Source organism: Vipera berus, assembly GCF_964194415.1.
Source record: "Vipera berus genome assembly, chromosome: 1".
In the NCBI taxonomy this organism is placed as follows: domain Eukaryota; kingdom Metazoa; phylum Chordata; class Lepidosauria; order Squamata; family Viperidae; genus Vipera; species Vipera berus.
This window is the reverse complement of record NC_138202.1, coordinates 68844006-68867994: the sequence shown is the minus strand read 5'-3', so window position 1 is coordinate 68867994 and position 23989 is coordinate 68844006. Positions and strand designations below refer to the sequence as shown.

General features: G+C 38.3%; 1 protein-coding gene across 1 annotated transcript in view; it reads left to right on the top strand.

Moving 5' to 3' along the window:
- The window catches only part of LOC308678498 (cytosolic phospholipase A2 epsilon-like), a gene marked incomplete at its 5' end in the record, with an annotated part of 45362 nt that extends 26249 nt beyond the window's left edge, over positions 1 to 19113 (top strand). Inside the window, 11 exons of the mRNA XM_081345712.1 lie at positions 1942 to 1979; positions 3247 to 3394; positions 3996 to 4132; positions 5957 to 6179; positions 7404 to 7518; positions 9597 to 9734; positions 12067 to 12174; positions 12993 to 13184; positions 14466 to 14632; positions 16979 to 17165; positions 18787 to 19113. Coding sequence (XP_081201838.1) covers positions 1942 to 1979; positions 3247 to 3394; positions 3996 to 4132; positions 5957 to 6179; positions 7404 to 7518; positions 9597 to 9734; positions 12067 to 12174; positions 12993 to 13184; positions 14466 to 14632; positions 16979 to 17165; positions 18787 to 19001 — 1668 coding nt within the window. The 3' untranslated portion in view covers positions 19002 to 19113. The remainder of the gene's footprint in view (positions 1 to 1941; positions 1980 to 3246; positions 3395 to 3995; positions 4133 to 5956; positions 6180 to 7403; positions 7519 to 9596; positions 9735 to 12066; positions 12175 to 12992; positions 13185 to 14465; positions 14633 to 16978; positions 17166 to 18786) is intronic.
- Between the last annotated feature and the right edge of the window lie 4876 nt (positions 19114 to 23989).

The window sequence follows — 23989 nt, the reverse complement described above, 5'->3', positions numbered from 1 at the left end:
CAGATCAGTAGGACTCTCAATGTGAATCCTAGTTACTAGGAAGTAGCTGATGATAGAGCTGGAGATATAGACAGAGACAAAGACAGAACCAGAGACAGAGATAGAGACAGAGATTGTGAGAAAGATAAACATACAGATAGAAATATCCTTTCAAATTTAAAAAGTTTGTCATTCTGAATAGTTCACTATTAGTTTCTTTCTATTATTAGTTTATTTTATAGGTAGGTACAGAAGCTAAAGAAGATGGCCCCATGGGTTATTCAAGTTAAAGAACAAAGGTTGCTAGATAGAAGGCAGATGTTTTGGATTTAAAACCAGAGGGAAATAGCTTAGGTAGCTGATATTGTTCTAAGATGGCGGCGCCTGGAATGGCTGCGGCTGCATTGGCTCTTGAAGGTGAATAGTTTTGGGAGATATAGTAAGGGCTATAGGCCACATGATCAGGAAGATTTTAACGTGTTTGAGCAACATGGTGGAACTAAGGTAACATATGACATACGACCGACAATCTTTGCTGGCCTGGCGAGTTTCTAGTTGTTTTGGAACTGTTGGTGAGACCGTTAAAAGTCGTTGGCGCTGTTTGAATTTGTTCTGCCAGCAGCAAGATCTGACTGCTGGCCCAGTGATGGATTCTACTGCAAATCAGGTCTGTTTCCAGAGGAGGCAGAGGAGGAGAGGACCTGGAGCTTATGGAGTGAAGGAACTGGATGAGGCTGTCGGCAGGCCCAGAGGAAGAGAGAGAGGCTTTTGGAGGAGTTGGTGGCGGCGGCAGTAGCGTGCTCCAGGGGCGAAAAGAAGCAAGGCCTCTTTAAGGAAAGGGTGGAAGAGTCAGGATCAGAAAAAGGAAAGAAGGCGAGGTTGTCAGAATACAAGCGAATTTGAGGGCTAATCCACATGGAGCCCCATTTCCACCTGTCCTGTTTGCCCTCGTTCACTCCCTAGAGACTAAAATGGACAATGTGAAATTTGAGCGGGCCCCGAACAAGGAGTATATATCGGAGGTGGTGACCCTTTGAGAGCTGTATGCAACGAAATTTCATTTTGATGTATGCCAATTGGTGTACATTCAAAGTGACAATAAAGTTATCATCATCATCATATAAATCAGATATGTGACTGTTTGCATTTTCCAGGAGTTAAAGATATTTATCACATGTATTCAGTCTTAGGTATCCTACTATTTTTACTATTGCTATCCCATCTCCAGGACTGGATTAAGGTTGAACTTCCAATTCAGTTTGGTTATTTCTGTTTGGAAATTACAAATTAACTAGCCCTAAAAGTTAGCTATAGTTTGCAATTCTGAGTATATAATCATAAGGAGAAGTTCCTTTTTTTCTTCTTTCTCTACAATTGTCTATACTACTTTTATAACAAATTTTAGGTCTGAGTTGTCACTTAGAAATATCTCCATTGGATTATGATGATAGAAAATGCACAATTGTGTATTATAGCCATTCTTTAGACTTGAAAGTTTTAGAGTGCAAAAACCAAAATATTTTAGATGCTCTGGAAACTTTTATACCAATTGTAACAATTAAAGAGTAAAGATGGGCAGTTCATATATTATAATCATGTGAATTAGCTCATCATATAGTTAGGATAATTTCCTCTAGTCTCATGCAAACATGGGGAAACCCCTCCCAAAATGACCTTTCATGAAATAAAAAAATATTAGGCCATTATTAACTTATTACTTGTGGCAGCTACAATGCTGGAGTTTCAGTCTCAGGACTTGTCAACCCACCTCTTGTTCCTTTACATAGGAATTAAGTTATTCAAATTATTTCTGGGAAATACTCTGAGTCACTGTGTTTTGAAGAAAAGTAACTCTTAATTATTTTAATAGCAGCTTAAAGAGTGCAGCTAATGGTTTTTTAAAATTTAAAGTGGAAATATGTTCATTCTGTGATTTTTACATGTTTACATTCTGTTTTTCAGGAAAAAAACTACAATTTGCACGTAAAAGTGAACGATTGGTAAGATGCACCAATAATTAACATCACTGTTACTTTCATATCTGGGCTGCAGATAACCCTGTTGAGTTAAAGATTGCACAAGGCAAAAGTGGGGTTAGTCATAATTGAGCAGAAATTTCTAGGAAAGCAGACCATCAAATAAGATACAGTTAAATACAACATAATTAGTACTGTATAGAAGAATTTTAAAAAAACTAATACAGTAAACAATTGACAAAATTGTGCACATAATGAAACAGGTTCATATACCATTAAAACAAGGTTTTTTAAAAACTCAAATCTCAGATGCTGAACCAACGTATACCAAACAAATCAAGTAAAGAAACAGACATTCAAACTAAAAATAGTATATTTTACATTTCTAAAACTGCTAAAATATTTAAAAGTCCGAGAGAACAAAAAAAGAAAAAAAACCCTCTTAAGTTCAACTGAAAAGTAATTTCAGAGTCATATTAAAACAGAAATAAGTATGCATTTTATTTTATGAACACTTAACACTTCAGAGCTTAAAAATGATACATCATTAAATCTTCATTAAAAAAATTATATGGTGAGGATGTGGACGTAATCCAAAGTTCATGAACTAAGGAGAGAGACTTTGGGGAGTTGAAACTTTTCCCACAGAACCTCACTTTCCTCTTTTACTCTTTGGGTTACTTTGTATGAAGAAAGGATATATAGAATATATAGAATCTTCTTCCTTGCCAAAGGAGATAGGAACTGCCGTGTGTGGATTTCCTTGCATGGAACTTTTTTAGGATGGAGAAAAGAGAAGAAAGTTTCATGGAGGGGGAAATGCAGAAGCTGGATGCAGAAATTTATGGACCACATTCAGCCCCCCCCTTGACACTTCCTTTAGGTGCTAGTAATATCATATTATATCTATCAAATAATAAGTTATGAAGCATTCATTATAGGTTAACACCATGGAACCTTAGTTCACCTGTCTCTTAGATACAGGACAACACAATTCTTCCTACCTGAGTCCATTCTGAAAAGATTGTGAAGAGGGAATTCCCTTTTCATTACAGGAGGCCATTTTGTCAGTCTTCTTAAGGTACCTTTTCGGATGTCTATACCCAAGTGCTATCTAAAAGTATTTTTGAGATGTGCAGTGTATTGGGTGGAATACCTGAACACAAAACAGCTATTTCATAGATCGTGATAGTGACACTTTCAATCATCTCTTGTTTTAATTACATTTCTTTGTGATCATAGGTATCTTGCATATTGAGATAAAGTTTCTAATCTATGTTTTATGTCTTAGTAATTGTTCCTGCCCAGGAGACCTCGATGTACGCTTGGGGTATGAGCTTTGTTCACAAGAGCAAGAATTCTTGTGTAAGAGAAAAAAAATTGTTGCTCAAACATTGAAGCAGATTCTCCAGCTAGATTATGACTTGCAAGATCATGAGGTATGTGGGTTGCTAACAGAGGTTTCTTAACATTAAAGGAAATGAATTCATTCTATTTCCAATAAGCTTTCCCTCAGTCATTACCTATTTGCTTATCAGTTTTGGATTATCTTTGTTGTGTTTTTATCTTGTTTTTTCTGTATTTTTTTTAATTTACTACTGCAAACTGGAGGTTTTAAATAAGAAATGGGATATAGATATATACATCTTTCTAATAATTAAGCAATGCATTTTCTCTGACTGTATTTTTACTGTTATTTGAAGGAACAAGTTCTAAGAACTGACACAGTGATATCCTTTGGTGTTATAAAAAAAAAACCTAAGCTTTTTTTCAAGTGACTGAATGCCAATGATATATTGGTCTTCTTTAGATATTCAGTTCTAACAGTGTTTCTCAAACTTGGCAACTTTAAGATGTGTGGACTTCAGTTTCCAGAATTCCCCAGCCAGCATTACTTAATATTGCAAGGTTTGAGAAATCTGAGGTAGAGCATATGAAGGAGCACTCAGGTAAGTATAGGGCTAATCCCTTGTCCTCCAAACACCACACAGGTTCTATTTTGTGCTTATTTTTCATTTGCCATATCCTTGTTTTACCGAGGTTCCTGTGGTGGCAATCATGACAACTGGAGGTGGGACAAGGTCATACACAACAACATTTGGCTCTATGAGAGCACTCAAAAAACTGAATATTATGGATTGTGTAACATACATATCTGGCTTGTCTGGAACTTCATGGTAAGTGAACATTCATGATAGATTATTGGCATAATTTAATACAAGAGAAGTAACATGTGGTAATACTTCTAACATTGCCGTGCATTTACACAAGTTTATAATAATGCTACGTAGAAATTCTTATATTCCTATCACCTTAGCAACTATGAATAATCTCACTTTTATTTTTTTCCTATGCTTTTATTGTACAGCATGTGCAACAGCTTCCATCTCTTTGGTACCTTTATTTCTATAAAGGCATTCAAAGCATTTACTAATGCAGGAAATCACTTCATCTGCATTTTTCAAATAGATGCATATACACAGTGGTGGGATTCAAATATGTGAACAACCGGTTCTCTGTGTGGATGCCACTTCCGGAAGTCCATTCTGGGCCTGGGCAACAAAAAATTAGCTACCGGTTCTGCTGAAGTGGTGTGAACCAGCTGAATCCCACCATGCACATACATGGCTACTCTACAAATGCTACATTTTTTTGTATCTTCACATTGTCTATCTCATAGAATAGCCAATGCACATTTCCTTCTATGTAGCAGTAGCAATAGCACTTAGATTTATATACTTATATACCATAGTGCTTTACAGCACTTTCTACGCAGTTTACAATGTCACATATTGCTCCTAACAATCTGGATCCTCATTTTACCAGCCTTTGAAGGATGGAGGACTGAATCAACTTTGAACCCATCAGGATTGAACTCCAGACTGTAGGCAGAGTTTTGCCTGCAATACTGCATTCTAACCACTGTGCTCCAGGGCATGGTAAATGATTCCATTTGGTTTCAGAAGCGCTCTTATACATAATTTATCCATTAAAACACACTTTAGATAAAATGGCGGTGTTCCTTGGAGGTGTTCCTCAGTCCAACTTTTCCAAACCTGAGAAAGTGGTTGTGGCTAGGAACTTCCTGCAAGCTTCAGCTGGTTGGTCAGTGCTAGCCTGGGACCAGTTATGCACAGCTTTGACTTTTCTAGAGCAAACTACTGAAATTCTGTGGGTCACTTCAAAAATGAATTGGAAAAGAAAACCCAAAATATGACGATCAGTCTCGTATGTGGTACCCTCATGTGGTACCAAATGGTTTTAAAATCTGTCAGCTCCTTCATTAACTCACCTAGCAAGTGTTTACATTTAGAAGCACTGTTCTTCACTCTGTCAATATATATGGAATTATGAGACTTTCTCAATGATCTTTTTAATCTCTGCATTTTAATCAAATGTGGATGTTTTGTGTTTATGCATATTTAAAACCAAATTTGTATTTTCATACTGGTCATTTTCATCGTATTAAATAAATGTGTTTCTATGTAACTTTATAGATGTTTTCAAATACCCTTTATCCTTTGTCTTTATCTATAAATCGTTTAAGTACTGTATTCTCCAAAGCATTAGCAGCATCATAGAGAGCAATTTTGCAAGTCTGAAAAATGGGTTATATTATTGCTGGATCATTCAGAGCTATCTAATTTTATAAGGAGCTGTGGTTGGCCAATCCTCCAGTTGAAAGGGGACACTTAGTGTAGGAAACCTTATTAAAAATTTCAAATTTTCACTGAATTTATCCAGTGAAGAGGATAAATTCTTCTCTGTTTCTCTTGCTGAGTTACTGATACCAATGGGAAGTTATTTTCCTAATATCTAGCCACATCCATAAAACCAAATTGGAGTTTGTTGGCATAAACCTAATGAGAATTTGACTGAGAAAACACTGTGGAGAAATTAAGAATTTTACTGATAGTTTCAGAGTTAGAGGGTTTGATATTCTTTTATAAGTAGTTTTATTTTTTGGTATATTTCTCATTGATTGTATTGTGTCTTTTCAGGGCCATGGCGCATCTATACAGGGATGCTTACTGGTCCCAGAATGATCTACATGAAAAAATACAGGAGGCTAAGAAACAAGTGACCAAAAGCAAGTTGGAAATGTTCACCCCAAACCGTTTGAAATACTACTATCAACAGTTGAATCAAAGGAAACAGGAGGGCTACCCGACAACTTTTATAGATCTCTGGGGACTCGTCATAGAGTATTTGTTAAATGATGGGGTATAGTCTAATATATTCTTTTTTGCTTCCTAAGAATTATGGATTCCTGTTATACATTCATATAAAGGGTAATGTTGTGATAATACACTAATTAGAACACCAATGCTTGTGGTAGATCTACCACTATTTGATAAACATTAGTAAAAACATTAATTTGGGTTGCAGGTACCCAAGGTGGTTCTCCACAAGGTGCTTTTTGAAAAGGCAGCTGGACTTCCTTGTTTTTCTTTGAAGACATTTTGCTTCTCATCCAAGAAACTTCTTCAGTTCTGACTGTATGGTGGGGAATGGAAGGATTTATACTCCTTGAAGAGAGCTGGTCATTTGCATTTTTTTAGAGAGTCATCGAGGCCTCCTCGAGGTTTGTCTGTGTCCTCAGGGTCCTGAGTAGGGCAAATGGGTGTGGAACCTTCTGGGAACTGCTAAAAGGACTGTGTTGTAGATCTTTGCTGTCTGCAGGATGTTTCTTATGCTCTGTCTTCCTTCATTGTTGAACACAGGCACAAGCTGTTGGGGATGAATCTGTGTTGTCTGCATCTCAAACTGAAGTGCAAATGGTTCCTGTAGTCTGCAATTTTTCTGGAAATCCATTTATGCTCCAGCACCATTCGAAGGATGTTCATTTCAAAGTGCATAGCTAAATGTCTGTGGAGATTCTCAGTCATTCAGGCCTCCCTTCAACAGTGAAGGGAGACAGGGCAGAAAAAACATCCTACAGAAAGCAAAGCTCCACAACACAGTCCTTTTAACAGTTCCAAGAAGTCTCCACACCCATTTGCACTACTCAGGACCCTGAGGACACAGACAGAAGAATGCAAATGTCTGCAAGGAATATAAATCCTTCCATTCCCCACCATCCAGTCAGCTGAAGAAACATCTTGGATGAGAAGCAAAACATCTTCAAAGAAAAGCAAGAAAGTTCAGTTGCCTCTTGAAAAAAGCACCTTTGGGACAACCATGACCTGGATGATTGAGAATCCCCATAGACATTTACCCAAGGTGGTATCAGCAATTATGTCATTCTTATTGTCCTGAGTAAAAAAAAACCCTTTGTTCATTTCATCTTCTGTTTTACCCACTCATGTTCAATTGTTATATTTAGGTTTATCCTATACTGGGTTGCTTTAGGCATCTTTAACATTAAGATGACTTTCCGCTTGTATTTGGTTGTTACGTTATATATCTATTCCATGCCTCTTTGATTTTTTTCTCCTTTACAATTAGAAAGATAACCACAGGCTCTCAGACCAGAAAGAAGCTTTGATAAATGGGCAAAATCCCCTGCCCATCTATGTAACTATTAACATCAAGGACAAGTACAGCACTCAAGACTTCAAAGGTGACTAATAAGACTAAAGAGAGACAGATTGTTTTTTTTATTGTAACAAAGTGAATTTTGCATTTACATCTATTTGGAGCCACAGAATATGAATGACAGCATTACATTTCCTGGTTATTAGCATAGATGTCAGTCTCTAACCAACCTTGGATGATTTTCAAGTAGCTAAACAAAATCAAAGCTGGTTAATATTTAAATGGGGAGGGGGCATCAGGAGATCCCAGAATTGTAGACTAGGCAGCAAAATAAAAGAAATCCCAGGAGGAGATAATGGCAATCTGTTTTATTGCCAATGAAGTTATACCCATATTCCATGAAGTCACTAGGAGGCCACTAGTCACTAGTTTAAGAAAATATTTATATGAGGGTAGAGTATCTTTCTTAAAATCCATATCCTATGGAAATCTAGCATCATCACATCTGGCTGCCAATATTAACATCCATCCATCCATCCATCCATCCAAAAATCAAATATTCAAATTTTAAGTAAAAATCCCAAAATATTTAAATCTGCTTATTACTTGACCTACATACTATTTATATTCATTTTATAGATAGAAACAGAATGAGACTTTATGAAATATAGGTCAGCCTATCTCCCATATATATTTATAACGAAGCTCATTTGATAGGATGAACTGAAGTTTAAGGCAAGTGATCTAAAAATAAAGGCTGGAAATCAAATCTTTGCACAATTAGTTCCACCTATTTGAAAATGCATTCTACTGAGCTGCAGTTTCATTTTACTGATATATATTTAGAAGTTATATTCAACTGGTGGGCTTGTTTAATTTTTTTTACTTTTTTTGTACTTTGAAATCAGACTTGACCTTTAGTGATTGCCTGAGCAAGTCCCTGCAATTTTCTTGGAAATATTTTCAGATACAGTTTACCATTACCTCTTTATTAGGGCTGAGAGAGAGTGGTTGGCCCAAGGTCATCCAGCTGGCTTTGTGCCTAAGGAGCGCCTAGACCTCACTGTCTTCTGGTTTCAAGCCTTAACCATTAAAGCTGTTTTTTTCCAACACAGTTTACTCTTAAGTAATTAAGTATACAGTTTCAGTTATCTGGCTGTGACAAAGCATTAAAGCAGCAAAGATTTTCAAATATTATTTTGTATATCTGCATTTCAGAAAGGTGTGGTTCCACTGATTAAAAAGGAAGCAAACGAACAAACAAACAAAATCTCATGAGCATATTTTAGCCTTGGCTTTCCTAAGCAAATAAATATATTTCATATTCTCATAAACAGTAAGCTCCTTCGTTTAACTGTTTGTCTGTACATGGATGTAGGAAAAAAGAAAAAGAAAAAAATCCTTTCATTGGAAATCTAGGTTTAAAAAATGTTTAACAAGAAATACTCTTTTGTTACTGAGAATCAAGAACAAATTTAAAACCCAAGGTGGTTTACTTTTCATTATTTTGTTTGTAAACGTTGTATTCTACTGATGTTTAATTTTTCTTTTAATTTGTTCAGTTTATAAACTGATTTTATGATCTAAATGACTATAGACAACAAACAATTTATCAAAACAATGCACTTCAAATGTATTTAAAATTTAAATACATTTCAATGTAAACTTAAATACATTTTAATTTAAACTTTGTTTCCACAACTCAAAGCAGCTGATCTTCTAATTATGTCTGTAATAATTCTGTAAAGTAGATTGGTTGACTACCAGTCTATGGTTGGGATGGCATGGTTAGAAGGATGACAGGTCCAAATTGAGCAAGCAAGCCTCAATTGTTTAGTGCAATATTTAACCAAAGCATCCAATTTATGTTTTAATGTCTAACTCCAGTAACATTTTTTTCTGTGTATATACTGTATATAGTTCTGCAATTTCCCACAGGACTTGAAAGAGTATCGTTTATCCTCTCCTACAACTCTTAGGATGCGGTCAATGCAACAAGATGATTCTGGATGGTTATTATCCATTAGAAAGATAATTTTAGGTTTCTCTGCCCAAATGTTGTTCCTCTTTGCATGATGGAAATTAATTTTGCTTTGTAGATTTGTTTACACTTGTTTACAAGTAGGAGTGCTTAGGTATTATTTTTTTCTTATTCTTTTCCAGAATGGCTAGAATTTACACCCTATGAGGTGGGATTTCTGAAGTATGGAGCATTTGTGCATCCTGAGGACTTTGGAAGTGAATTTTTCATGGGGCACTTGATAAAGAAGCTTCCAGAAACCCGGATGTGCTATCTTCATGGTGATGTGATCAAATATCCAATAGAATGTCAAAGTATTGTTATTTAGCACCTCATGGGAAGGTCTTTGATCTGATTCTTGAGCTAAGGGACAGTCAACATCAACTTCTCCAGATGTAGTAGAACTCCAAACTCCATTAGCCATAGCAATAGGGCCAGTGGCAAGAGATGAGGAGAGCTGGAGGACCATACATTGCGACTCTTGATAATTAACAAGAATCTATCTGTCTTTTTGTTTAGACCTTGGACAAAACTAATTAATTATCAGAGTCACCTTGAATCTTGAGATGGATGTCAAATAAATTTGAGGGGGGATAGGGAGATATACATGGGAATTATAGACTTCTGGCTTTATTCTGGAGCCAGATTCAACCAAATAACATAAGCTTCCAAAAGAAGATACAGGTTGAGAACATAAATTCCCCCTAGGTAAACATGATAATGAAAAACTGATGACATTTATTTATTTGTGATAATATGAGTATGAGTGCCCCAGCTTTTTGCATGTGAATATATACCCAAACCTACCACATAAAACATTCATGAGTAGGAGTGTCCTTCTACTTCCATTCAGAACACACCAGATATTTGCAGTAGCCTCCAGCTTGACAACTTCTTTCTGTTTATATCTCTTTAAATGCCCATTGTTCACATAGGCATTCCAGAGATTTAGACAAGGTCTCTGTTATGGAGAAATCAGGAATGAGGAACTAAGACCCAGATTCAAGTCCAGCCTTAGTCATGAGACTGCTTAGTGACTATAGGCTCATCACTGTCTCCAGGGCTGTTGTTATGAGTGAAAAATGGAGAGATGGCTATACATAATGTTTTGAGTTCCTAGAGGAAAAGAAATAAAACTAAAACTGCAAGATATACGTGAAAGAGGTGGTCTTAAAATGCCTAATCTTAAATTATACTATGAGGCTGCTGCTTTATCATCGATTAGTGATTGGTTTAATTTAACACAAAGGAGACTATTAAATCTTGAGGGTTATGATTTGTTATTTGGTTGGCATGCATATTTATTGTATGATAAGAAGGTGGATAATGTTTTTAAGATACATATATTAAGGTATGCTCTGTTGCGAGTATGGAAAAAATATAGATATAAGTTAAATTATAAAATACCAATTTGGGCAATACCTAAACACGCAATAGAAAATATAAATGTTGGATTTAAACATGATGTGATTACATACAAAGAAATTTTAAGGATAGAAAGGAATGTATGGCAATTAAAGCCATATAATATTTTAAAAGAAGAAAAGATTGTACAAACTTGGTTTCAGTATGGGCAGTTGCAAGCAAGATGGAAAGAAGATCAGAAAGTTGGTATTTCAATAACTGATGGAAATTTGGTAAAACAAATTAGAGATCAAGGTCAAGCACATATAAAAAGGATATATAATGCATTGATAGAAATTGACTCAGAAACGGAACTTGTCAAAAATTGTACGATAAAGTGGGCCCAGAACTTTCAGGAGGTTATAACAATGGATACTTGGGAAAAGATCTGGGTTAGAAATGTGAAATTTACACAGGCCCAAAATTTAAGAGAGAATTTTTATAAAATGTTTTATAGGTGGCACTTAGACCCTAAAAAACTAGCAAGTATGTATCCGAACTGCCAGCTCAAATGTTGGAGGTGTGGTTGTGAGGATGCAACATATTATCATATATGGTGGACTTGTAAAAAAGTCAAAGCTTTTTGGATTAAAATTTGGTGGAACATGCAAAAGATATTTAAGAAAAAGATAAGGTTTTCTCCACAGTTGTTTTTGTTGGGTATTATTACAGATTTTACTGTTATAGATACTAAATTGATGTTGAATTTAATTACGGCAGCAAGACTTTTAGTAGCGCAATATTGGAAGAAGGAGGAACTGCCTACTGTAGAAGAGTGGACTTTGAAAGTTTCTAACTTGGCGGAAATGGCAAAGTAGTGGTTTTATAAGATGTATTATTAATTACTTGTTATTTGTTAGTAATATAGTTATGTTTATGGAGAGTTAAAGTGCGATAGAATTTAATGTTTTATTTTTGTTGTTAGCATATTGTAGCTTAAGTTTGTAAGTTTATACCCTGTATTCAGCTCTGGGAAGTCGGGGAGGGGGGAGGGGAGGGGAGGGGAGGGTTGGGGGGAGGGGAGGGGGAGGGAGGGAGGTTTTTTTATTTAAAAAAATGTATTGTATTGTAAAACTTTTCAATAAAAAAAGAAATAAAACTAAAACTAACACATCAAGGGAGATCAACTGGGTCAGATGAATGGCAGGACAATTTTCAACTGAGTTATTTTTAGGTTGCCAGTAAAGATATCATTCTCCTCCCCCACAGGTATGTGGAGTAGTATATTTTCACTCAACTTGTTATATATTTGGAATAGAGTTAATACTTCAGAAGAATTCTGGCATCAGTGGACTCACGACAAATTTATAGATATTGGTGAGTATCTTTCTTGCTTCTGCTTTGTGTGTGTTTCCAGTGTTAAAACAATATGGATAGGGACAGTTTGGGGAAAAAATTGACAAGATCTTATAGCTGAGTTCACACACTTCATGTGAGGCTTGTTTGGTTTGGGCTGTGCAGGCTAAGCCATTGTGATTTGTAAAATATGGTTTAGTGTGTTGCAGGAAGGAACTGCAGCAGCCAACTGTAGTTTTATTCAGTAAATCATAGCTACACAAACCACGGCTTAGTAGCATGTGTGAACCTACTCTATATTCAGCCCCTGAATGGCTTGTTTTGACAATATTTTCCTTTAAATGATTCCAATAACCACCAGCCAACCTTAGCAAAAGACACTATGGTGCTGTAGTCTTAAAGGAGAAATGAACCTCACGAGAAATATAACCCCGATATCAGGATAGCCTTACTGCTATTAGTCTTTAGATAGGAATGTAAAATGTAAAGTTAGAGGTGGATCAGAAATGATGGCTGCATGCTTGCTAATGAATCCCAGGATCAGTTACATGCTCAGAAGGGATGAACCTGGACAAGATTATGGTCATGTGCATACAATGCCAATAGATGTAGAAGAGGGCTAGAGCATGGGTCATAACTTGCCTTGTCACTTGCCTTCTAATGCATTTTGAGTCCTCACCACAGATGTCATTAATGAAGGTGAATATACGTGTCCCAGGATAATGTTGCAGGATCGAATCTCTTTTCATTTCTCAATTAGTCTTCAACACTTTTGAAAAGATAGTACATGTTTGAATTATGAAAAAAACACCTTTCTTATCCTTTGTGCCTTGTTGCAGATGAAGACCCACACTTACCTACAAAGCCCTATGAGCTAAAAAGCCGCATGTTTGTCCCACCTGGAGATCTAGCCATGAAACTTCGCGGGGTGTTGACAGATCGCCTGGCTGTTGCGCAGTATCATAATTTTCTGAAGGGTTTTCAGATGCATGACTGCTACACTGAGAATACGCATTTTCATAGATGGAAAGGTGAACAGCACCTATGGTTTCTAACTATCATTAACATGGCATTAGGATTAGACTTTTTAAAATGTATTTCCAAATGAGTGCATTTGGGATTAAAAATGTAGGCTGGAGGTATACAATGTTCAGTTTAGGTCTGAACTTGGGTTCAAAATGCATGCCAAGGCCAATCTCTTCCCAGATTAAAAACAGTTAATATCATTGTTCTCCATATATTCTATATTATCTCCCTTCCACTTCATTAAGCAAAGTAGCTAATGAGTAGCAAATTATAGAAAGACTTTGGGGACTACATCAAAATCGTTGTGGGAATATATAATAATGTTAAAACGTTATATATTGTTTATATATGCTACTTTAGGCTATGATCCAGAAGTGGAGGCCCAGAGTTGCCTTATAGTAAGATGGGCAGTAAACTTAATAAATAATAAATAATAATAAGGTTTAAAAGTTTGTTTCCCCTCTCCACTCATGATTGACTCAAGGGGGCAGTGTTCATCTCAGATTCTCAGGATAGGGAGCATTGTTTGAGAGACGCTTTTATCATTTTATGGTCAGCATGAAAGTACAGAACACAATAACCTTTCTTGCCAAAGTGGTACCTATTTATCTACTCACATTTGCATGTTTTCAAACTGCTAGGTTGGCCAGAACTGGGGCAAGCAATGGGACCTCACCCAGTTGCACTGCTTGGGTCTTTCATGTGCGCTGTCAGCTTTCTAGCTGACAAGCTGAGCATCTTAACCATCAAAGATTTCAAAAAAGGATATAGCAAAGAGAAACAAGTCTAATTACCATACAAACATACATTCAGAACCTTAATAATGACTGTTTTTATAGAAGCATTAAGTTCTACTGGCCTCCAATAAATAAGTACATTTTACAAGCAATGCTAATTCCCTGTCTTTTCTTATACCAACCATTACATCCTTCAATTGCCATTTACTGTTATGCAATATTTATTTTACCCAATGTTAGTAAAGTTAATATAAGGAATTTACAGACTCTACAATTTCTTCTGCATAGCACACTAGAATAATTTATGGCTTTGCTTACAACTCATAGTCTGTGATTGTTGAACTTTAAATTTAAATTTCAGAATTAAATAGAAATACTGAAACACACTTTGTGAGGAGGAACATATTCAACACACAGCAAACCATAAGTTATAATTGGTGCACCCAAAAGGATGATTAAAACTCATCAAAGAACTTTGAGTTTAATGCAATTAAATAGTAGAAAAATCACATTATTTCCAGATGACAAAGAAATGTGTTTCCTTTCTAGCTACTACATTGGATTGTTGCCCCAATCAGCTAACAGAATATGATGACCACCTGGGCCTGGTGGATGCTGGATTTTTCATCAATACAAGTTGTCCACCACTCTTAAGGCTAGAGAGGAAAGTGGATGTCATTCTGCATTTGAGTTACAGTGCAGGTTCACAAGCATTGGTAATAGATTTTATTTATTGCTTGCTTGCTTATGTCTGATATCTAGGGTAGAAGCTATTCAATGCATTTAATAGATATAACAATCTCAGTGGAATTTGCCCACAGGTTTATTTAAAAAAAAACAGTAAAAGAAAAGATTGAGGACATACATGAATTGTGTATGCAATTTTATACTTGTGTTTTCTGAAGGAATTACCATAAAGCTCAATAGGTCTGACTTCCAAATGAGAGTAGGATTACTCTTTTAAAAGATCAAAACTGGATAAAAAATGTTAACAATTTCAGTAAGGGGTATCTACAGGGGGAGGGAAGTGACCACAATGAAAGCCCTGCTCCTTTTTACATATATTACATGTGAGACACATATAAACAAGGAAAAAGGCAATGGGCTTTGATTGCACAGTCACAGCTGTCAACTTGGACATTCCTGCTTGTGAGTTCACTGAAGCCTGGCACTCCACAAGCAATTCCATCAACAGACACATTGACTTACAAGCAGCCTACAAACCCCTCAGAATCCAAATCAACCACACAGCCAATCAGAGACAGCACCAACCCTCAACCAACCCCTCCTCCCCCCACCAGCAGTTTACCTCCCAATTATTCTGACCTGATGTAACCTCCCCATCATAAGACCCATCACAAGCCTCTCCCTGATGACTCATACATGACCCATCACAAGGCCCATCACAAGACCCTCACTTGACACACCCACAGCTTATAAACAGATGAACACTGACACTGACATCCCCTAAACTCTGCTGAAGATGTTACCTAGCCTGGTAACGAAATGTTCAGAAACCAACCCACAAGTTCGGAGAATGAACCTTCACCCTCACTCTTTTGCTGTTTAATTCAAAAAGTAGTACCTTTCAAAAATGTTTAAAATCATATTTAAAAAGTAACAAAAATAAAAGCAAGTCCAAAGTGTTTAAAAAGTGAAGGTTGGTTGAGCTTTATGTCCTTAGAAGTGGCAAAGAGGTCATGATTATGAGCAAAGACCCATGCTTCCAAAGCTCTCAGATGCTCTGCTCATAAGGTGACCACAAAACCTCAAGTCCTGTAATCCATTTACAAGAAACAGCTGTGCAGAATACACAAGGGCAAGCTTGAAGATTTCTCCTCAGTCCGGAAATAATGTTGGAGATCTTGATCTTGCAGCCAGCTGTTAATTCCAATGTAATACTGCAAAAAATGTCTAATTTGCCATGTCTCTCAGGCAGAAATGTTTTAAATATATTTTTATTATTATATAAACCATCCAGAGTATCTACATGAGATTGGTAGTTACACAAGTGTGATTAAATAAATAATAAGGACATAATATCTTTTGTGTAACATGTTTCAGACTTATGTTAGACAACTGCCTGAGGTGGTTCAGTTGCTAAAGCCCTGCTCTCAGTATAGTAGGAAGAAATTAGATTGTGTGTTTAAAACCTCTAAATCAGGATCACAAACATAGTGCTAGAAAATAAGTATGATTGCAATGTAGACTAGACTAGACTAGACTAGACTAAAATAGAATAGAATAGAATTCTTTATTGGTCAAGTGTGACACAAGGAATTTGTCTCTGGTGCATAAGCTCACAGTGTACATATAAACAGCAAGTAATAGGTCATAGGTCATAATCATAGTTACAATCATTAATTATAAATTACAAACAACAATTGATAAACCATAAGAAATTATTTGTCACTCAAATACAAATGTAAGATAATGCAGTCTATGTAAATATTTAAGTCCTAAATTCAGATATTTTATTTTACTTTTATTTTAATTCCATTTATATCCCGCCCTTCTCCAAAGACTCAGGGCGGCTTACAAGCTTAGCAGTAGCCTTCATTCTATGTATATGCCTGCTTATTAGGGCTTTCACACACACCCCAAGCGGCATTATTACAAAGTCAGCTTATTGCCCCCAACAATCTGGGTCCTCATTTTACCTACCTCGGAAGGATGGAAGGCTGAGTCAACCTTGAGCCTGGTGGGATGCGAACCTGCACTAATTGCAGGCAGCTGGTGTTACTTAAGGAGGCATTAGCCCACTGCTCCACCAAGGCTCATATTGCTAGTCTTTATGATTGCATTACATCACTACAACTTTTACTTGTTGGCAGTTCTAATATTTAGGTTATAAGCAGCAAGGAGTTCACCATGAGCTTATTGAATAGTTTCACAGTTTAATTTCTAATTCTAATTTTTGGGTTTGTAAAGCCAAACCTTTCTGTTGAACTGGTACTGTATAAGTGGTATTTTATTGTAGTGCAGTAAGAACAATTGGGATTTACAATTGCTTACTCTCATTTCTCATAAAATCTCTTTCTTTGATTTTTATATGAGCATAGCCTCTAGAAGATGCTTGTAAGTACTACACAGAACAAGGGATCCCATTTCCAAATGTTGTCTTAACAGATGAAGACAGGAAACAACTGAAAGAGTGCTACTACTTCAATCAGTCTGAGATATCTGATTGTCCCATCTTAGTTTTCTTTCCATTAGTGAATGATACTTTCCAATATTATAGTGCACCTGGTAAGTTATTGGTGTTAATCAGACAACTGGTTATAGTTTATTTGGAGGTTACAACTTTGCTTTTACTGGAAAAAGTATTATGTGCTTAGATTTTGCTTATGCAGCATACATAATACTTGATTAGGGAGTGCTGATTTTTGCAAAGATTCATTAGGGATACCAGCTTGCTTTGACTCCCTATGTTTACTTCTTTTGAATTATGAAAATAAAAAATAAACATACCATTATTAACAATTTATAATATGTTTGAAAGATAGTGGAACAAAAGATGAATATAGTTTCTTTGTGTTATTGTGAATTAGGCAACTATGTTTGTAAATCAGTTCTCTTTTCTTACTAAAGATAATGTATCAGAATATTTTATAGAATAGGGATGGTCATCTCCTGTCCTATGGTCTCTCCAAGACCCCATTTCCAGTGTTCTGGCATCTCCAAAAGTTGACTTGATTTTTTGAAAATTCATTAAAACTTTTAATTTAGGAGACAAGTCATTCCAATTTTCCCCATTCCCCCTTCGCCCCAGACATAGAAACTGCACTGCTGCAATTCAACTATTTTGCCACCAAATGTTGATAATAAGTGGAAAGTTTGCCTTTCAGAGATTCCGTTTCCCATGTTCACTCCCCTAAAAGGATCAGCCTGTAGAGAGCCATGGCAATGGCCTTGAATGGAGTATTCAGAAACCATTACAGAAACAACAAAGCCAGAACACTCCTTTAGCTTTAGGAAAGGAAATAGTGTTAGGAACAGTCTCAGGCTAGCTCCTCTTTGATTCAGTGGGGTAGAAGAGGTAAGAGAGACTTGCAAAAGTCTATCTCAATAAAGCCTATCTCAGTAAAGTATCATTGTAACCTTCCCCTGGAGTGAGTTTCCTAGTTTAGTTTACTTCAGGGGTCTTCAAACTTGGCCCTTTTATGACTTATGGACTTCAACTCCCAGAATTCCTCAGCCAGGCACGCTGGCTGTGGAATTCTGGGAGGTGAAGTCCACAAGTCATAAAAGGGCCAAGTTTGAAGGCCTCTGGTCCACCTCATAGAACTGATACAGCTCCACCCTTTCTTGTAAATAATCATCATTATCATAAATTACCTTCCAGATAATCAGGAAGGAAGCTGAAATTCCTAACCCTGTGAAACTTATCCTTGACAAGATTAGGGGTATTGTGAAGTAAAGGAGAGGGACACATTTTCTGATACTCTTATTCTCATATGTTCTTATAAACTTTGACTGATACCTACCAATCTCTCTTTACCTTTCTGGCACTGAAGTTCTAAGTGTATGGACCAGTCAAACTCAGAAGCTGATGGCAGGGATAAAAGGAGGAGTGTATTGTTGAATTTTCTTGTCTGAACTTGCAGCCCTCTCTTTGAACTTGAAAGGAGAAATCTGAAGAGGCTGGATTCCCCTGAAATGCTGTACCAGAGGCTTTATGACTGCAGCCTTTATTTGGCCAAAATAAGATTGTGCCAATGGGTACAGGATCAAATGAGCTCATTTACATTAAACTAGATTAGACTTAAAGAACAAAATCCACATGCTAAAAACTTTTCATTAAATGTATTTTTCCTCCTGAAATAAGCCAATGATAAAATAATCTTTGATTTTTTGTTATTCATTCTAGGTGAGAAGCGCTGCGAAGCCAATATGGCTGGAGGCAACATTGATGTTTCTACTTGCAAAACCCCTTATTCCACTTTCTGCCTGAAATATTCGGATGAGGATTTTGACAAGCTTGTGAACCTAAGTGAATACAACATCCTGAATAACCAACACCTGATTTTTCAGGCTTTGCATGCAGCAATAGAACGGAAAAGGCAGCACTGCTGCAAGAATTAAAACTCCTTTCTATGTGTCATCATAAATAGATTGTGGTTGTCTTTTTTTCCCTTCTCAAATTAATTATTGTGCTTTAAAGACAAACAAGTTGTCATAGAAAGACACAGCATCACCCCAGTCCTGTAGGCATTTCTGTCAATGTGTCAGTATCTTTAGATATTCAACTATAATTATGGTCATAAGTGCTAAATGCATTGTAGATTTTGTCCTGACATCCACCCATCACACCACCCAAAATTTTAACAAGTAAGTCTGAAAAAATGTACTAATACTCTTATTTACATCAAGAATAACAGTGGAATGGGCGGTCAGGAGACACTCTGCTGCTCTTTGCACATGCAGAATGGAAAATGTTGCGAACCTTGTAACACAGTAGTCCTAAGGCTACCTCTGCATTTTTTCCCCATTAAAAAGTAGAGGATTTTTTTTTTCTTTTTTAGCAGTATGAGCCCCTGGTAATCAAACTGGGAAGCTTGCAGTTATTGGATAAAGCTTTTAGTTATGGTACAGTGTTTCTGTGAAAAGGAAAAAAAGTTTAAGGCTAGTAGTGCTACTCCAGCATTGAGAATATAATTAGCTTTTCTTGCAAAATAAAATCTTCTGTTGCTCCTTGTCCTGGCTTCCAACTGTTCTCCTTTCATTCTGGCTTGATAAAGCTGGGGTCTTCAAACTTGGTCCTTTTATGACTTGAGGAATTCTGGGAGTTGAAGTCCAGAAGTCATAAAAGGGCCAAGTTTGAAGACCCCTGTGATAAAGGAACCCAAATGTACAAGTCCTGGCTTAGCAGCATTTTAAAGGAGCAAAGCTTCACACTGTCCTTTATTCCCACCAACATTTTTTTTTACTTTGGAGAAAAAGAGGAGAGTGAAAGTGATGGAAACTGCAGAGACAAGACAAGTCAGTCACTTAGTGGCTTGCAAATATTTAAACAGGCCTAGCTCTGTAATAAGCAGGCCTATCTATGTATCACGCATGTATGTATGTATGTATGTATGTATGTATGTATGTATGTATGTGGTTTCCAGAAGCTGAAAATGACTTTTTTTTTATTTTAATCCCATTTATATCCTGCCCTTCTCCGAAGACTCAGGGCAGCTTACAATCTAAGCACAAATTAATGTGCTTAGCAATAGCCTTCATTCTATGTATATGCCTGCTTATTAGGGCTTTCAGCCCCCCCCCCAAGCGGCATTATTACAAAGTCAGCTTAATTGCCCCCAACAATCTGGGTCCTCATTTTACCTACCTCGGAAGGATGGAAGGCTGAGTCAACCTTGAGCCTGGTGGGATGCGAACCTGCACTAATTGCAGGCAGCTGGTGTTACTTAAGGAGGCATTAGCCCACTGCTCCACCAAGACTTGATGGCACACACAGGTAACCCTCAACTTATTACCACAATTGGGACCAGAATTTCCATTGCTAAGCAAGGGGGTTGTCTATCATGCCCAATTCTGCTACCTTTTTTGCCTCAGTTGTTAAGCAAATCACTATAGTTCAGCGAATCATATGGCCATTAAGTGAATCTGATTCAGGATTGAACAACAATTAGCAGACCTGAGGAGATTTGTTACCATGAATAAAATATTCATGGATGCAGAACTGGAGGAGATTCAGAAAAACTGTGAAAATGGAAGACCCCAAAAGAATAGTAGAATAGTAGAAGAAACTGGACTTCCAGAAGTGGAATCCACACAGAGAACCGGTTGTTCACATAATTGAACCCCACCACTGCTGCCAGCATTGAAAGTAGTGCCCCAAAAGACAAGAGCAGGAAAGAACAGAAACAAGTAATTTAAAGAACATAAAAGAGGAAAAAATGGGAGACTTAAGGATTAAGACAATCCTCATAAATAATATTGGCTTTGCACCAGAAAAAATGAAGAAACTTTAGAAACACAAGGCAACAAACAATAGCAAGAGTGGGGAAAATATAATGGAATGAGGCATAAATCATCCAGTTTAAGCAAAACTAGCTATTAGAACCAGCGCCAATTCCAAATATAGACCGTATACTTATATTCAAGTATAAATGGCATTAGAAATTCTGAAAATGGAAAACAAATGAAAAGAAAACAATCCAGTTTTGGAAAGATCTATGGGAAACTCGAAAAGACTATAATAAAAAAGCTATATGGATAAAGTAATTTGAAGGTGAATTTAGTAAAAAAAATCAAATGAATGAAATAATAATGGAGCAATAATGATTAAAAATCATATGAAAAGGATTAAAAATTGGACATCTCCTGGAAATCAAGAATTGCATGACTTTTGGTTCAAATATCTGATAGCTTACATACAATTATAGATAAATAGCTTAATGAAATATTGCATAAAGACAACATCAATGGCTGGTTGACAACTGGCAAAACTTATCTGATTCAAAAACACCCAGCAAAAAGACCAAGAAACTATATGTTTGTTTATGTTTATGTTTATTGGACTTATATACCGCCCTTCTCCCATAGGACTCAGGGCGGTTCACAAGGAATTTAAAATAACAATACACATTACAAAAGTTAAGAACAATTAAAATAATTAAATTTGGTCCTTGAATAAAATAAAACCCCTATTAAACTCCAATTAAAACCCAATTAAATAAAATTACAAATTAAAATTCCCAGTCCTGGCCGGAAAGCTCAAAGAGCCAGGTCTTCAGGTCCCGGCGGAATGAACGAAGGTCAGGGGCAGTCCTGAGCTCTATGGACAGCTGGTTCCAAAGGGCAGGCACACCCACAGAGAAGGCCGTCCCCCTGGGTGTTACCCGCCAGCAATCCTTTGCAGGCGGTACCCTGAGGAGGCCCTTCCTGTGGGAGCACACAGGACGAAGGGAGCTTGATGCCGGCAGCAGGTGTTCCCTCAAATATCCCGGACCCAAGCCGTTTAGGGCTTTATAGGTCATCACCAGCACCTTGAATCTCACCCGGAGGGCAACCAGAAGCCAATGCAGCTCGTGGAGCAGAGGTGTTACATGGGAGTATCGGGAAACCCCCATCACAACTCGCATGGCTGCATTCTGCACCAGCTGAAGCCTCCGAGTGGTCCCCAAGGGCAGCCCCATATAGAGAGCGTTGCAGTAGTTCAACCGGGAGGTCACGAGTGCATGAGTGACTGTGCGTAGGGCATCTTGGTCCAGATAGGGCCACAACTGGTGCACCAGGCGAACCTGGGCAAAGGCCCCCTGGTCACGGCTCCTATATGATCTTCAAAACTGAGCCGCGAATCCAGGAGGATGCCCAAGTTGCTAGCCCTATCAACGGGGGGGGGGTAACACCTCACCCTCATCATTAAAGGTGGAATAGACTGGTTAACCCGAGATGCCGGTACACACAGCCACTCAGTCTTGGCAGGATTGAGACGAAGCCTGTTTCTCCCCATCCAGACCCAGACCGCATCCAGGCAATGGGACATCACAGCGAGGGCATCGCTGGGTTGGTTCGGGGTGGAAAGAAAAAGCTGGGTATCATCAGCATACTGGTGATACCCCACCCCGAAACCATGAATGATCTCGCCCAGCGGCTTCATATAGATGTTGAACAGGAGGGGAGAGAGAACCGACCCCTGAGGAACTCCACAAATGAGAGGCTTCGGGGCGGATCTCTGCCCTCCCATCAACACCGACTGCGAGCGGCACAGGAGATAGGAGAAGAACCACTGTAAAACAGTGCCTCCCACTCCCAACCCCCTGAGACGCCGCAGTAGGATACCATGGTCGATGGTATCAAAAGCCGCTGAGAGATCTAATAGGACTAGAACAGAGGAACAACCCCTGTCCCGAGCCCGCCAGAGATCATTCACCAGCGCGACCAATGCTGTCTCCATGCTGTACCCGGGCCTGAAGCCTGATTGGTATGGGTCAAGGTAATCAGTTTCCTCCAGGAACAGAGGAAGCTGATACGCCACCACACTCTCAACAACCTTCGCCAAAAAGTGAAGGTTGGAGACCGGACGATAATTATTTAAAATCGCTGGGTCCAGGGCAGGCTTCTTGAGAAGGGGCCTCACCACCGCCTCCTTCAAAGCAGCGGGGAAGACACCCTCACTCAAAGAGGCAGATATTACTGCCTGGAACCAGCTTCGTGTCTCCTCCTGAGCTGCATAAATCAGCCAGGAGGGACACGGGTCCAATAAACAGGTGGTGGAGCTCAGCCTCCCCATAATCCTGTCCACATCATCAGCGGAAACAGGATCAAACTCAGTCCAGATAACATGCTCAAGACCGTCCGATTCCTCCACATCAGACTCTGCCCAGTCAGAGTCCAAACCAGCCCGGATCTGAGCGATTTTGTCCGTCAGATGATGACTAAATTCCTCGGCCTGACCCTGCAAGGGCTCCTCCCTCACCTCCTGATTAAGAAGGGAACGAGTCACCCTAAACAGGGCGGCCGGGGGATTGTCTGTGGACACGATGAGGGCAGCGAAGTAGTTAGCCCTCGCTGTCCTCATCGCCACAAGATAAGACCTTACAAAGGTTCTTAACTGCAATCGGTCAGATTCGGAATGGCTGGACCTCCAACCGCTCTCTAGACCCCGTCTCCGACACTTCATCTCCCGGAGCTCCACAGAAAACCATGGAGCCCAACGGGATCTGCACCGGGTCAGGGGTCGCAAGGGTACAATACAGTTGAGTGCCTCGGCGGCCGCCCTTTCCCACACATCCACCAAGGCATCGACTGGGCTGTGAGTGAGGGCAATGGGTATAGACCCAAGCGCCATCTGGAACCGTTCTGGGTCCATTAGGTGCCTGGGGCGGAACCACCTGGTCAGTTCCGCAGCCCAGTGGTGGGGGGTGGCATAACGGAAGACCAGCCACAGGAGGTGATGATTGGACCATGACAGGGGAACAATAGTTGGTGAACCCCCTCCCAAATCATCCAACCAATAGCATGCTTGCCTACAGTGTTTAAATTACTCAAAGGCATAATAACAGACAACATCCAAAATTGTTTAGAAGAAAATAACATCCAGTAGAATAGAAAGGAAATAAAAA